The sequence below is a fragment of the Perca flavescens genome, chromosome 1, assembly GCF_004354835.1.
Source record: "Perca flavescens isolate YP-PL-M2 chromosome 1, PFLA_1.0, whole genome shotgun sequence".
NCBI classification, from domain to species: Eukaryota; Metazoa; Chordata; class Actinopteri; order Perciformes; family Percidae; genus Perca; species Perca flavescens.
The window spans coordinates 15,456,555-15,473,846 of record NC_041331.1 but is presented as its reverse complement, the minus strand read 5'-3'; the positions used below and the strand labels follow the sequence as shown (position 1 = coordinate 15,473,846).

The window sequence follows — 17,292 nt, the reverse complement described above, 5'->3', positions numbered from 1 at the left end:
CGGTTTGATTGGCTTCACTGGTTGTCAATCAACGTGCGAGCAGAGTTTGTGGGTTAGGCGTCAGGTGAAACTCAACTCACTCTGGAAAAGAGGGGACAGATAAAACTTACTTCGTCTGAACTTTCTGGAAAGTTTTATACTATTTATGAATTTAATTACCAAAGGATACTTTTAATACTAAAAACCAACCAACACGTTACAAGATGAAGAGCCTCAAGTATCGATTGAAAAAGCACGAAGTTAACATCACAGTAAGTCGAGAACTATTGTTTTTGTATTGACTAAGTTTTGCTAACATCCCCGTATCTTATCATTTTATGTGTCTTGGTCAACGATGCTAATGCTAGGCGTTGTGTCCTGAACAACCACGCTAACCACGGCGGCTATGGTGTGGTCGGAAAATACATCGCCAGCAAGTTTAAGCACCTGCACCCCCGCGCGAGCGGTGGATGTGGCCTGACACTGTTTTTACTATACTGGATGCATTCAGGTTCTTTTTTTAATGTTTTGGCCTAAAAGTAGAGCAGCTGACTGTTGTTATTCACAAAGCGCGGCAGGAAAGAAAGCTCCTTAAATCAGTGCATCAAACTCCTGCAGTTATCACTGGAACACTAGCTAACTGTGGTGCTTTTTAACCCAGGTTTCTATTGTGTTTTGTAAAGACACTGGGAGTAACCTCACGACCCCTTGACGCTGGGGTTTTTCAAATTTGCACCTTTTCATGAACGAAGCGGATCACCTACGGTCGTGAGGATGTGAGTTCTCCTTTTGGATGAAGGCTGAGTCCAAAATACATTCGGTTACCAGTTTATTCAGTACACCCAGCTCAAACTGATGCAGTCTCTCTAATACAACAGTGGTGGAAGGAGTACTTAGCTCATTTAGCCTACCTACAGTGCCACAGTGTAGAAATAGGCAGGGCTTTCAAAAGTTTACTTAAATAAAAGTACTAAAGTGTTAGCATTATTAAAAATACCCTTAAAGTACCAAAAGTAATATACTCAATAGCCCATTCAATAGATTAACGTATGTATCACTTTCATGTTGCAGCTCGTAAAGGTGGGGCTGATTTGAGTTACTTATACAACTGTGTAGCTTAATCTATAATGATACATTATCATTTATTTGTTAATATTTTTTATTAATAATATGTATCTCGAAAGTAACTAGTAACTAAATGTATTAAATAAATTGGAACTTTAGTGTCTTTTCGGAGACTTTGCTCATTAATTCCAGAACGATTTACTCCACAACTGAACGGTTAATGCATATTTTTTTTATATGAAAAGCTATAGTTTTACTGTTAGCCCCAACCATCTTGACTCCCAGAATGCAGTGGGGTGAGTGTGTCACTAATCAGAGGCTGTCTTCCTGAATGTGTCAGAGATCAATCTACAAATGCACTGTGCAGTGATGTCTGTGTGGATGTGACCCAGTGTCATTGCTGATGTACATCCTCATATCCTGTCATATCTATAGCCCGCTATTATATTTGGTAGCACCCGGAATGTGTTAGTTTCGCTACTACATATACTAAACCTGGAACGAACGAGCCAAAATAATGATATAACGGCCTAAATGTAATCAATAATGAATAGATTCTCATTTGTGCGTTTTGGATAGTATTGTAAGGCATGCACCCATGGTCGCATTAAGCATTGATATATCATTTTTATTGTGTTTTTACATATCTTATTTGACATATTGACAGGGAGTGATGACAGGAGAAAGGCAGCTCGCTTAGCCAATAGATAACGCTAACCTGTGTGTGTGTGTGTGTGTGTGTGTGTGTGTGTGTGTGTGTGTGTGTGTGTGTGTGTGGGCACACAGTAAATGTGTGATTTGGCCGATAGATAGATAGATTGATTGATTGATTGATAGATAGATAGATAGATAGATAGATAGATAGATAGATAGATAGATAAAAACATTATTGTCCACTGAATTTACATACACTGGAAATTCAGTGTATGTATCTCATAGCAGACAAGAAATGTATTGGAGATGGCACAATTAACTTTTTGGATAAAAGTGTATTGATTTTTTTTATGGGGGAAAAAAACTAGATTTGTGATAGTTAGTCTTTGTTTTTGTTTCCCCTGATTGCCAAGACTTGGGAGAACAATATTCAAAAGCCAAACGTCTCGTTCATAATTGTTGTCTGTGTGATTTCAATACATTTCTGTGAGTTTCGATTTCCATTTAGTTGTTTCTTTTATCTTTTATAGTCATATAACAATTTACATTCGTTTGATATCTCGCAGCATACATACCCTGATTGCCAAGGTTGTCCAGAAAAAGAATATGTCTATAACTTGATTGTGCATTGTGCACACAGGGTTGAGGTTATACAAGCATTATTACACAAGGAAACCAGCTGACGCGAATATGCCATGAAACAAAACGGCTTGGGCCCCAGAGGGTTAATAGACAGCCATTGCAATTCTGCACAGTTCAACATGCAGTGGGTGTTTGCAACTGCACTCTGTTTTCAGCTCCCAGCAATTACCATGAGAAAGGCACAAAGCCAGAGGACCTGTGTGTGGTAAACTTCTCCCCAGGGAGAAAAAAAAGCCTTTCAGCAAAGAAATGGTATTGTGTTGTGTCAATCCTTAAGTCAGAGGCAGCCATTTAAAATTCATGCCCTAAAAAACCTGTTTTTGCCCTGCAGCATTTTCTGTACCATTTGTTTTCAAACTACCTCAAGGAAAGCTGGACGTAAGCTGTGTTGAAGAAACAGACACAAGTTACACAGGCCTAAGTGATGATTTGATAACCTTCCGATTGCATCCCTCTTTGCAGGCAGATACCAAAGGAGAAACTAACAGATGGCAGCACCCTCACAGACATCACTTGTATAGGTCTAATCTCGTTTTAAATGTATTGAAAGCTATCTTAGTTCTGATTTGTGTGCTGGTAAAGGCATAGTTAGTTATCAATTATCCTTACGTATCGGATCATCACCACCTGTTACAGCTCCAACCTGAAACCTTTTTAATGTTCATAAAATCAGATTAATCCTATCAGTCAACGAGGCATTAGATTGACAGCATCGCATCTTATTGTAAATGTTTTTAGGTGCATTCTTCCCTGATTGGTACACAATTCCTGGGAGGTGAACTCACTGAGACCTTCCTGGTGGGGTGACTAATCATTAAGAAAAATACATCTGTGTGGGAGAGAAAAGGGGAAATTCATAGGACATTTCCTCCATACCAGCCGTAGATTAAAGGCAGGGTGAGGTCTGTAGTTGTGGCTCAGGGTTTTCAGGCAGGGCTTAGGGGTGATTCTCTCGTGGAGAACACTTGTTTTTGTGTTATGGGTGAATAATTACAAGCATTGTCATGTAATTGCCATACGTTACCGATGGAAAGAAAACGTTTGTGATTCATGATGTTTTGACAGAGACAAACATTATTAGTTTTAGGATTTTTTTTTCATAGATTTTGGCAATACATTATATAATCAGAATATACATAGATATAGATAGGAAAATGATTCTACTGCCAAGCAGATCTTTCAACATAAAAACAAATAGAAAAAAGAAGGCAGGAGAAAATGTCTAGATAAGAATGTCCTCGGGAAGATTAAGATCAAATTAATCTTTATCTGGTTGGACAACGTTCTTCAAACCCCTTAGCTTGCCACAAACCCACATTTTCCAAAGCAAATATGTTGAAAATGTGTCAGCCTTAAGCAAAACTTGCCGGTTATTCAGAGTTGTATTTACAGAGACGGGAGCACACAGTAGAGCTTCTGGAGGAAAATAAGAGAAACTGGATTTCCTGGTTTGTTTTGAGATTAGTCTGAGCTGTTGCACACCAATCCAACTTGTTGTCACAGCAAACATCTGTTTTGTTAGTTGGGGAACTCTACTGTGTTTTGTGTGTATGCCCCATAAAAACACTAAAATAAGACAAATCAGCTGGTTCATGCAGTGAAGGAGTTACTGTACCGGTCAGTCATCTATTCAGCAACACATGAAATGATGAGGTCTTTCTAAAACGGATTCATCCATAGCCTTTTCAGAATACAATAAGAAGCAAAACTGTGGCCTGGCTTTGGAAAGGCATGTGTTATGTCATTTCAGAATATTTTTCTCGTTCCCAAGGTCCAACTCTCAAGAGCCTTAGTTACAGTCTGGAATATGAACAGGCAGTTCTGCCATGAAATGTTTAGCATCAATTCCCCCGTGCGGTATTGATTTGCCGAGTTTGTGTCCTACTTTTGATAAGAACGAGACAACAACAAAAAAAGAGTCTGGCTGAATGTCTATAAAGAGCTGCGGGTGAACGCAGTTATCATGAGTTAGTTTTGTTTTTGTATTTTGCACATCCACGTAATGCACTCAAGCACACAGACAATACACATTTTTCAGTGAGTTTGCGGCAGTAGTAGTGTGCAGAGAAGTGTAGTTATGCGCCTGAAAGGCAGTCAAGAAGTCTGCAGGCCAACAAACCTAAATGTATACAACATTTGAAATATTTTTTTAAATTGACTTTGCATATGTTTTTATTTGAATGGAAATGCAATCAACATGTGAGAGCTGGAGGCTGCACACAATCCATTTGGGTGCATAACACTGAATGTAAACATGACCTTGTTTACGAGAAAACTCCACAGGATACATTTGACTTTTGAGAGGGAAAAAGAAAAAAGTTGCGGGCTCATGTGGACGTGCAGCAGCCAGCAGGACGTTATCTTCAGTGAAGCAAACACACAGAAATCCAACTTAAAGTTAGCTGGTAGTCCAAGAAACCCAGCTCAAACACCAAAATGAAAACCAGTCACCAGCTACGGCAAAGTCCTCTTCAGCAGGGAAAGACGCTGTCGTCCTCTCCGGTCCAAAATCAGCATCATCTGAACCAGCAACTCTCCGCTGTTAGCTCCAACTTTAGCCAGGCACACTAGCACAACGTTTGTTCTAAACCACTGCTGTTCAGACAGGAAAAGGGCCGTAGTGTAGCTACACCTCTTCAGCTTTGTTATTCCACTTAGATTGTTTCCAAGCTAACTAGCGTCTCTCGATGTCTATGCCGCGGCCGGAAAATTAACGAGCGACATCATTGCGTTATAATCCATTATGGTTGGCCACTGCATCGATGCAGCATCGTCCATGTCCGCAATGCAGTGCATCGATTATTTAATTAATTTCAACACCTCTAACCACTCCCATTCAAATGGCCATTTGAACGAAAAACGAAAATACGGTAAATCTTAAAAGTGGGACTTCCGTCCTAAATATGCTTTTAAACAAAAGTTTGACTCGGGTACACTCACAAAAATACCCTAGGTTGCATTTTGGCGAGAGTTGCGCTTTAATACGCCAGAGCTAGCCAAACAAGCCTCGCTAGAGTGTGCTTTTGCTAGTGGCACAAAGTACATCAAGAACTCGAAGAGACATACCAAAATCACCAATCACGTATTATTTGGCCAAAGATATCCATCCCGCACTAGGGGTGGGAATCACCAGAGGTACCACGATACGATATTATCACGATACTTAGGTCACGATACGATATTATTGCGATTTTAAACATATTGCGATATTCTGCAATATATTGCAATTTATTACCTTTTTTCCAACTTCATTATTATGTCCCCAAAGGAAAACTTTGTCAACATCTGTTTGTTCATCTCACATGAATTTTATTGCTGTAAAATGTGACTGTCAAGCTGACTAACTAACCAGCACTTTAATGAATATGTTATAAATGTTGTATACACCTGGCAAACTGACCTGTTTGCATTTTTAATAAAGGTGGACTAGACTGTAATACCAACAGGTATGCACTGCTGTGCTACTACAGGTATTTTTTACAATTAAAATGAGTACAAAAAGGGCGCCGACGGAGTCACGTACCTTGGTTCCGTGTTTTTAGCAAGTGACAAAATCCTTCATTTTCCACAACGTTGTATGGACGCAGGTCTTTGCACATGAAGTAGGCGATGGCTTGAGTTATTTTCTTAGCTCGCTCTGAATTGGGAGGTAGCTTTGTCAAGCTAAGTGTGTCCAGTGTTGGTTGGTTTTTCGGGCGGAGCTGGTTTAGCATTAGCTTTACCGTCCTCGGCTAACGCTAACTCTGGATGGTGGCGTGTGAGATGAGCCCTCATGTTTGTGGTATTCCCTGAGTATTTTATTTGCATACGACACTCCTTGAAAATCCCATGTCTCATGTCCATCTCAGTTGTCCCCTCCTTGTTAAAAAATCCGAAAAAAGTCCAAACACTTGATTTAAACGCAGATGGTGCATTTCTGATTTCTTTCTCTGACGCTGCCATGTTTATTTTATCTACATCCTCCTGCACGCTGACAGTCACCCCGCTGACCTCACCAGAAAACAAACAGTGCCATCTGGTGGACTGAATAAGCAATTGATTTTATTATTATACTACCAAAAAGTTAAATTCTGATGTGCAATTTAAATAATAAAAGATCGATACTTGGCGCCTGTGTATCGATACAGTATTGCCACGAGAAATATCGCGATACTATGCTGTATCGATTTTTTTCCCCCACCCCTATCCCGCACCTAGGGCTGGGCGATAAAACAATAACGGTATGTCTCGCGATAGACACGTAATCAATATCAATAGAAAATGCGGTCGATAAAACGTTCGATAACTTGTTTTTCTACATCAGAAGAAACCAGAGGTTGTGAAGCAAGTTTGGTTGCATGAACAAAGGCACTCACTCTCTGGTAACCTAGCAACGTAGGGAGTGACACTCTTACAGCCAATCATGTAACAGTATCAAGTTTGGTTGCGCCACACCACTGTCTCGTGTTCTTCAATAACAGAACCGGCGTGGAGTGATAAGTGGAAAGTGAGTGTCGCAGCGAGGAAATTGTTAAATAAAACAAAGTCAGTACGGCAGTTTTGGGGGATTTTATAAGTCTGACCGTAGACAGACCAATGTCGTCAGACCGGCGTCCCCACCAACACTGGTAATGCCACAAACTTGTTTTACCACCTTAGCCGCGCTCACACAGCAAGCCGTATTCGCCATCAACGTCCAACAACATCTGCAACACGGCACAAGCAGCAGACCGCCATGGAGAGGTACTCTGCATCAGTGCCTTACTAAACACTACAAGCAGCAGACCACCATGGAGAGGTACTCTGCATCAGCGCCTTACTAAACACTACAAGCAGCAGACCACCATGGAGAGGTACTCTGCATCAGCGCCTTACTAAACACTACAAGCAGCAGACTGCCATGGAGAGGTACTCTGCATCAGCGCCTTACTAAACACTACAAGCAGCAGACCACCATGGAGAGGTACTCTGCATCAGCGCCTTACTAAACACTACAAGCAGCAGACCACCATGGAGAGGTACTCTGCATCAGCGCCTTACTAAACACTACAAGCAGCAGACTGCCATGGAGAGGTACTCTGCATCAGCGCTAGAGATGGTCCGATACCATTTTTTGCTTTCCGATACCTGAACTTGTGTATCGGCCGATACCGAGTACCAATCCGATACCAGTGGGTCATATATTTTATTATGTTTTAACAACTGTATACTACTATCCCTGTATGGATGTGATATTATTTCTATCTTTGTTGTCTGTCTGGGTCAGGTTAAACTCTTTGTAAAACATGAACAAACACAAACAATGAATGTTGTACAACTTTCTTTTATTCTCCAGTTTGACAGTCGGTTATAACGGAAAAAGAAAATAAACTACTTTAACGTAGATTTTCTTTAGGGCTTTATTACGTTTTATTGGATCGGTGCATAAACTCCAGTACTTACCGATACCAGCGTTTTAGGCAGTATCCGAACATCTCTAATCAGCGCCTTACTAAACACTACAAGCAGCAGACTGCCATGGAGAGGTACTCTGCATCAGCACCTTACTAAACACTACAAGCAGCAGACCACCATGGAGAGGTACTCTGCATCAGCACCTTACTAAACACTACAAGCAGCAGACCACCATGGAGAGGTACTCTGCATCAGCGCCTTACTAAACACTACAAGCAGCAGACCGCCATGGAGAGGTACTCTGCATCAGCGCCTTACTAAACACTACAAGCAGCAGACCACCATGGAGAGGTACTCTGCATCAGCGCCTTACTAAACGCTACAAGCAGCAGACCACCATGGAGAGGTACTCTGCATCAGCGCCTTACTAAACACTACAAGCAGCAGACCACCATGGAGAGGTACTCTGCATCAGCGCCTTACTAAACACTACAAGCAGCAGACCACCATGGAGAGGTACTCTGCATCAGCGCCTTACTAAACGCTACAAAGAAATAACGGAGGCAGACATGCTGAGCACTGTCCAGAAGCTAGGTTACCAACCTAGCACTAAACCTGCAGAAAATAGTTCTTCTCAGGTTTCTTATATTTAACATTTTGCACCATTTTATTACACTTCATTAAGCATTTCTTACTTATTCTGTAATTTTGCACCTTAATGTTAAGAGATAATTGTTAAGTGTTCATTGTGATTTTAGACCTATTTTTAAATTTGAATTATTTGAGTGTTTTCCATGGTTGTGTTGACATTTCTGCTTTTATAACTGAGGGGATTATAATCAGAGGAAGGTTAAGTTTAAAATAAAAATGTTTAAATTTAATATATTTTTCTCCTGGTCCTTATTTTAAATAGTTCATAGAAAATATCAATTATCGATATCGACCGATATGAAACCCTTATATCATGATACAGTTTTCAGCCATATTGCCCAGCCCTACCCGCACCTATTTTTCACAGGTAGCTATCCCGCAACTTCATAAACAGTGCAGAAAGGCGGTGTAGGCAGAGTTTGGAGTCGGAAAGATTAAATATTTTTCATCCACAACCGACCTGTGGTTCAGCCACACTACGGAGCCGTACGTCTCACTCTGCACTATATTGTTGTGAATCTATTTTGATGCATTTTCCCATAACTTTTGTAATTTTACATATGTTTAAAAATATCTCAATTCATTTTAATATCGCAATATTCATAATCGATATTGCAATATCACATTTTGTCAATATCATGCAACCCTAGTTGGCTGCTGCTCACACTAATATCAATCAATTTATGTCAGACTTGTCATTATTTCTGTCTGGAGGAGGTATATCATCGCCTCTCTTAAGGCTGTTTTATCTTTTCACTTGCATAGGATTTAGGATAAGATTAAGATAAGATTTTGGACTTTTATTTGTAAGAGTTTGCTGTATGCCTGCACTTTGTCCTTCTTCTTTGTGTACCTGATCACAACTTCTCCCCCAGCAGGCATTAGGCATGGGCCGCTTACTGGTTTTCAAGGTTTGAAAAAGTCACAGTTTCAAAACCACAAACATTTTCTGTCATACCGTTCCTAAATTATGAGCTGTTTTTTTTTGTGAGTCTTCAAGGACAGAAAGTGCAGTTTAGAAATCCCTCTCCCTGCCAGTGTGCAGTGTGTTTCAAAATAAAATATATTGTGTTCAATGGAACAAAAGGTGTTGTTTTTTTACCCAGACATTTAAAAAATAATACATTCATAGCTGTCGTTGTTATACCGTGAAACCGTGCTATATTTGCTGAAGGTTATCATACCATCAGAATCTCATAGCGGCCCATGCCTAACAGTCATCATCATCTGGATGAAATGTGAACGCCTCCCTTTCCCTTGATGTGGTGTTACAGTATGGGAGGTGTTTATGATGGGATCGATGAGTCCTATAGAGTTGGACTGTTTTGTTGGGAAGTCGTAACAAAAGAAGGGTGGGGATGGGGTTGGGCGAAGGGAGTATAATGGCTCCAAGCATTTGGCAGTGATCACTATCTGCTGTTTTTAGTTGTGTTTTAGTGATGAGCTCAACACAAATGCATTCTTACAAACTCTGTTGTTGAATGCTAAGTTAAAGTAGAATAATGACATTAATTTCGTGGTGGGAGTATGATTTTTAAAGTACTACCTATACTATAAGCATGGTGCGGTCATCTAATCAACCCTGACAGCCAAAGACCATCAATCAGACCCATCAAACAAGACAGCGAGTTGGAAAGTCTGTTCTAACGGTTCTTTTTAGCTACATTTGTGGCATCGTTAATACAATGCAGTGTTTCCTTTTTAGGATTTTTTTTTTTTAGCAGTGGGGGCAGGTCTGTCCGAACAACAACCCCCGCCAAATGTTTTAAGTATGAAACGGAACTGACCCTTCGCTGTAACACAAACAAATATATTTATTCACCTCTATTCACACACAATGAGGCATATTTTCAGTTGTGATTGAACTGTATTTTTTTGAGGAACTATAGGGCACTTAACATCTACAACAGGTCTACACTTAGAATGGACCCACCGCGGTGACGTTTTTGGTGGAGCTGTTCGTTTAATAGTCGACTCTGAAGAAAGCGAACGTTTTGACGTTAAACTACAACAGCATGTGGAGTTAATTTGGACGGGCCCAATAACCTCTGAATAGTTCTACTTGTTGTTAAATTGCAATGTGAGCATTATGTCGGCAGGATCATTTAAAAGGCAACCGCAACTACATTTTTTGTACAGCCCTATTTCTGATACCGTGGTGGCAGAAATTGTCACGGACATGTCTGTCTCTTAGCCAATGACGACTCTTAGCAGATAGTATTTTATGCTACTTATATTACCATTTTTGGATTATGCTGATGTTGTTAATCAAAATTCTTCTAAAACCAATGTTTCCCCTCTTAATGCAGAGTACAATAGCCTATGTAGAGTTGTCCTCGGATCTCCTTTACTTACATTCAATCTTTGACATAAGTTGGCATTTTTAACATTGCTTTAATCCCCTATTTTGAGACTAATTGTACATGTTTTAAATGAAATTAATGAACATCTGTCCTTGGCTACTTTGTGGACATTTAACGGTTGTATTTATTTACTATTTTTGTATCATCAGGGTCACTTTAATGTTGTTGCTTTGATTGTTTGTATTATGTGTAGGACCCCTCGAAAACGAGAGTGTGACCCATCTAAAGGGGTTATCCTAAATAATACATTTGCGTATACATTTAAGACTGCTTTCACATCATCAGAGAAACAGCCTCTGGACAAAATGTCTGCTGAAGCAGAAGCAGAATTTACAAATAAGCAAGGTTACAGAAAGATAAGAAGTTGGTTGATTTATAATAAACAGTACCCTGGTGTGGGAACTTGCAGCCTCCTGAGCCCCTGAGGAATCTTTCACAAGCCACTGAGCAGCGTTTAAAGCCCGGAGTACCTACTTAACGTTATCAAGTAGAAGCCTCCTTCAGTGAATTTAGGCTCCAACTTGGAGACACCCAGCAGGCGTTCTTACCCCTGTGCTGGTTGGGTTGAGAAGTTCTGGGATTTGAAAAATCCTCTTTTCCTCCCTTTTTTCTTCAGTATGTTTTTGCGGTTTGGGCTTGAGTTGGTATAGACTGAATGTTTCATTTGAGTTAATCCTTGGTCAGACTATACAAGGCCTTTCAAATCTCCTCTGACAAGCGCCTGTCAGACTAAATTATTGGTCTGCTTGCTGCCCTGTCAGAAAAATGTTCAAGCTATACAATGGAGCAAAGCACACATGAATACAAGGATCACACTGTACCCAATTTAGTCATTCAAACACATTTTTCTATTCACCAGTGAACCGTAGTTATAAAACTGCTCTATTGTCTTCATGGGAGCTAAAGATTTCATTTCTGAATTGGCATTACCCAGAGTCAGTTGATCCAGTCATGTTGACCTTTCATACCATTTTATGAGATGTGTACCAACTTATTTTAACCTAAATAAATATGTTTATCTGTGCTTTCATATGAGTTTATGAATTGCATTGACTGAAATGACAGTAGTCACTTCATCAAAACTAGTGAACCAAACGCTTGAAGTAAAGAGAAACTATTGGCAGGCAAATGGGCGGAGATGGTAAATGTTCTTGTCACTGTATGAATTAGACTAATAGTTTAAAGCTCTGCTGGTGGCCCATAGAGCTCGACAGTCCCACCCATAGCGGGTTCCGGAAGTATATTACAATGCAATTTCTCCATTGACAATTGGAGTATAAGCCATAAAATCATAACCGTTGATGGTAGACTTAAAACCAGCATGCCGACATGACTAAGCGATTTTATATGCTCATATAGACGCCAAAAGTTCATGGGGCACCAATCTTGTTTTGAGATAAATGTCTCTTATTTGCAATGTCTTGGATAAGAACTTCATTACCCACAATCCTGAACAATCCCATAATCCCACAGTGATGCCTCTGATTGGTGGAACTCATGCTCGTGAGGAGGGGGGAGCTGTCGGTACCCGATCTGTGCTGCCTGCACGATCCGTCATGTGCGTGCGCAAGATGATAATCGTGTTTTACGAGGATTTACGACACTGCGCGATCTGTTCCACCCTTCTGCCGTTAGCCTCCACTGGGAAGCTAACGTTAGTTTAGCTAACAGCTAATTTGGCTAACCGCTGGCTGACAGCTTGATTAAGTCTAAAATAGGGATGCACCGATCTGACTTTTTTTAGTCCCGATACCGATGCCAGAGCTTTGTGTGTCTGTCGATACCCAATACAGATCCAATACTGTTGTTGAATTAATAATAAACTGTATACCTTCCACCTTATACCTTCCTTCCACCATGTGGAAGAGAATAAAGGCACCAGGCCTTCCTAACTAAACATTACTTTCCTAACTAAGACAAAATAACATAGATGTAATGTATTGAATTCTTATTTGTTATTTAAAAAACAATTCAAAATCAAAAATATAATGTAATCAAACCTCTTAAAATAAATTTAAATATTTAACAATAATGGGCCATCTTTTATATAGGCTTATAATGGGTTATTCTACTGTCAGGAGTACGAATATCACAAAAACATGTTAATGTCATCATGTTTACTAAAAGCTTTGATTACTAAAGGGTTTGGCTCCACGGCATTATACAATAACTTTTTTATATGAAGGAGAATCCATGAAACAGTTACAGAAGTTAAACAATTTTTATTGTGCAAAGTAGTAAAATAAACTCAAATCGAATGAATAGCCTACACATACAAACAACTTTAACATTGTTTCCCTTTCAAAACAAAATAGTTGTAAGCTAGTTGTATAAAAACTACCTTGGCCACAGGTAAGTTAGGTTGTTGTAGTGGGCGAGTGAATGTAGCTCCGCTGTCAGCCTCCTTCGCTGTTTGAATAATGTTAGTCGGTTGGTGGACTTATTTCAGCGAGGCAAGACATCTTAAATCCAGTGTTTTAATCATTCAACCCGTCTTTCTCAACGGTCTGTAGCGGGACCGTAGGTGGATTGCGTTCATAATGTTGCTCCGCTGCTTTTTTTTTTAGAAACAAAAAACTTGGGAACAACAGACGGCTCCTTTCTTGAGCACACGTTGTTCTGGTGTATCTCTGGTCTTAATTTTCTAACTTTCTTCTCGTTTTTTGAATGTGCAGTAGCGACCGGAGCTTCTCCCAGCTTAACAGACTGTTAAGCTACCTGGCTAGCTAGGCTAGCAGCTATAATGTTACCCAGCATGCCGTTGGGCGGTGTACATTTGTAAATGTAAAATTATTAGGGTTAGAAACTGTTTAAGTCTGTTTTTAAGTATGATCAAAGGTGTTTTATCCTTTTTAAAGAGAGATAGTTGTGGGTTATTAATTGTTGTATTATAAAGTACCTTTTTGACTTTTTTGGGGGATTTTCTGTTTGTTTTTACCATGGGCTAAATGATTTTTGAAAATAATCTAATTGCGATTTTTTTTTTTTTTTTTTTAAATATTGCGATTCAATATGCGATTTTATATATATATATATTTTTTTTAAGCTCTTTGTCTTTTGTATTATTCAACAAAAATCAGCAATAAATCATTGTATAGTATGAACGACACAAGATTAGATAGATTAAACAAACTGTTCTTTCCTGGAGGCCAGGTCTGTATGTGATGATGAAATTAGGTGATGCATGAATTTATATGAATGACATCTTTTATTTAACTACTTCAATCACAGTAGTATATTGAGCGCTGACCAAGCCTGGTGTAAACATTCATATGAAAGTCAGAAACAAATCACACAAACCATAATGGCAGATTGCAGAAATATAAAAAACAAATATGTGGCTTCACCACACTTAGTAGTATTTGGATTATTTAATTATTTACATAAACATATGTAAACATGTGGATTGCACATTTTAAACACTGTCTTTGAACTTTACTAGACAGTTAAATAAGTAAAAATATATACATCGGTGTATTTTCTTTTACAGCGCACAGAGAGGAGCTGCTTCCAGCCCCTCCCTCCCCTCATGAAGTTGCGAGGCGTGTGCATGACAGCGTCAACAACGTTGCACTTGCTCAGAGAGGCTATCGTTACGTTAGTAGTAGCATGCAGGTGTTGCCGTGGGATTAACTGTACTAATAAAACCGTTGAAACAACGTGGCCACACTGCTGTGAAAGCTCCCCGAACATCATTTATCAGAGTCTGGTTGTTACCCCTCTCCGCGGCAGTCTCCTCCACTCCATATCTTTATAACGGAGCTAACCGGAGCTAATCGTTGCTATTGCTAACCGAGCCTTCAGTTCTGCGTGCCTGTATTCATTAACTGTATGTATGGACTGGAGCCCGAATAAAACCCTTACAAGTTTTAAACTACAACTCAGAGTTGTTTGAATGATATGTTGTATGCTTATGAGTCACGTCACGTCTGGTTAATCTAAAGGCAGCTACACACCGGGCCGATAATCGGCCGTTGGACAGTCTGGCGAGGTCGGTGACTCGAGTCTGTTCGATGTGTTCCGTGCCGTCGTCCGTCCGAGGGGCCGTCGTCCTTCATTTTGGCCGACCTGACATGTTCAGTCGGGGACAGGGCAGTCGGGACTCACCCGGAAATGGCGAGCTGAATGAGCGTGACTAGAGTCTCTCAAAATCTGACGAAAATCTTTTAACTGACCTTTGTTGATCTGAAATGAAGACAACATTCAGCAACTGCATGGCCATATTTCTCACTTAAAATGTTTTCAGAAACCTGTTTCAGTGAACTATTTTAGTACAATATGAGATCGGAGTTATGGAGACGTATTACGTCTCATCTCTTCAGTGTGTTCTGAGGCCCTTTTTGGACCAACTTGGGGAGACTGTTTGCCGTGTGGTTGGTGTGTAACTGCCTTAAGGCATGGTCTAAAACTCTTTTATATATGGATTTTTTCCAGATGTCAATGGGAGAAATAAATGGGAAATTTACTTCTGGAACCCAAGGTCTCCCGGAGGAGGGGCGGGACTGTTGAGCTCTGTAGAGGCTGCAATGTTAATCAAACCCCACAGTGATATAGAAAAGAAAAGAAAATAAAAAACATGTTGTTAGGGTTTGTATCTTAAACTGGTTTCTGTCTTGTGTGCAAAATTCCCATTTTGGCTAGACGGTAGTGCATCTGGAGAGTCTAAATGAAAATGGTCCATCTTCTGGGGAACATGAATGCGCTCAGTGAAGCTTGTTTTAATAGAGTCCAACTGATCGGGCCGTTAATTATTGTTCCACAATACCTATTAACATTCTTTTATTGACTTTGTGATTTCAGCGACGGCAGGAAGATTTACCTTTGTTTCCTCACTGATATGAGACCATTCCGTGCTGTCACTGTATTTACGATGTTCCATTCACTCTGATAAAGAACGGTGAGCAGAAGGTTTGTGGTGGAAATGGCTTTGCTAGATGTGAGTTACTGAAAGGGGAAGAAAATGCTTTTGTTGTATTTACTCTAAACAAATTTCTACTGCCGTCACAAACATGCTGACCGATGACAGGGAGCCTATGTCTGAGGTATGGCAAAACTCTAGGGGTCAGCAAAGCCATAAGGTGTCCAAGATATCAAATTATGTATGTATGTATGTATGTATGTATCTCTCTCTCTCTCTCTCTCTCTTTCTTTCTTACTTCTTCCTCTTTTTCCTGTAATCTCACTGTATTTGTTCACATAGCCGTTTTGACTTATATTCACTGTGGGAGGCAAACTCTCAGACAGGATCAGCAGAAGTATGTTTTAGGCTGGATGTGCTGTAGAGTAGCGTGACGGTCTGTGTTTTTAGGATTAATGTCTGGCTCCATGGGGGCAGCCATGAGGTCATCTCAGCTGTGTGTGTGTGTGTGTGTGTGTGTGTTTAAATTATAGGGGAGCTCTGCAGTTGGCTGACTATGTGTAATACTAACTGTGTTAGATTGGTGATGGAGGGATTACCAATGTTGGGGGAGGTTGTCATGTGAGAGTGGGCTGAGTTTATTGACTGACTTTGGGTGGGCTGCAGCTGATTTCAGCCATCTCTCTCTCTGTCACACACACACACACACACACACACACACCCACACACACACAAAATGTAGTCAGGCATGCTGAGCAACAGGAGCACAACAATTCTGCTGATAGGGGACAAACTGATGGGAAATGGCTCGCACTAAGCCTCATCAAGCTGTGTGTGTGTCTCAACTGTCTGATTTATCAGAAACTTGAGGTCAGTAAAACCTTGTGATGTCACAGTGTCCTCTGTAGATAGGACAGCATCAGCATGAGAAAGATACAATTCAGTACTCAACTCTAACTTTTTAAAGTGGTTGCCGGCTTGGCAACTAGGCATTAGCTTTTGGTTGCCATGTTTTAAACTGCCTATATTTGGAGCAATTAAGTTTTCATGTGACTATACCACACATTTTAATAATGTTGCAATATAATGTCTCATCTCTCTCAAATCGGGGTGAAACGGATCACAAAACTCACCGATCTGATCAGGGTTTTAAGTCACCGGTCGGTTAAATTTTTCGGATCGGCACAAAAAAGGGAGGAAATGTAAATGGACTGTTCTTATATAGCGCTTTTCTAGTCTTAACGACTACTCAAAGCGCTTTAACATAGTACAGGAACCATTCACCATTCACACACATTCATACACTGTGGCCGAGCCTGCCGTACAAGGTGCCACCTGCTCATCGGGTAAACATTCACACACATTTACACTCCGATGGCACAGCATCGGGGGCCACTCGGGGTTCAGTGTCTTGCCCAAAGACACTTTGGCATGTAACTGCAGGGCCAGTGATCGAACCACCAACCTTCCGATTGGCAGGCAACCTCTCTACCACTTAGCCACAGCCACCCCTCAGCACAAAAAAGAGAGAAATTGAAATGATTATTAAAAATGTAATAATGATAACTTTTAACAATAATGACTTCTTTCACCAGTAAATTGCTGTTAAAAGACAAAAACAGATGAGAAAGGGCTATTTTACAATAACTACGAATGCACCACGAGGTTTACCAGTGAATGCAACATTTTGTCATGTCTGTGTTTTTC

At 40.2% G+C, this 17,292-nt stretch overlaps 1 protein-coding gene across 2 annotated transcripts in view; it reads left to right on the top strand.

Moving 5' to 3' along the window:
• Window positions 1–32: 32 nt before the first annotated feature.
• The window catches only part of uacab (uveal autoantigen with coiled-coil domains and ankyrin repeats b), a 49,784-nt gene continuing 32,524 nt past the window's right edge, over window positions 33–17,292 (top strand). For both annotated transcript variants that reach the window (XM_028576600.1, XM_028576586.1), the window contains exon 1: window positions 33–251. In XM_028576600.1, the coding sequence (XP_028432401.1) occupies window positions 204–251 (48 nt within the window). In that variant the 5' untranslated portion in view covers window positions 33–203. The remainder of the gene's footprint in view (window positions 252–17,292) is intronic.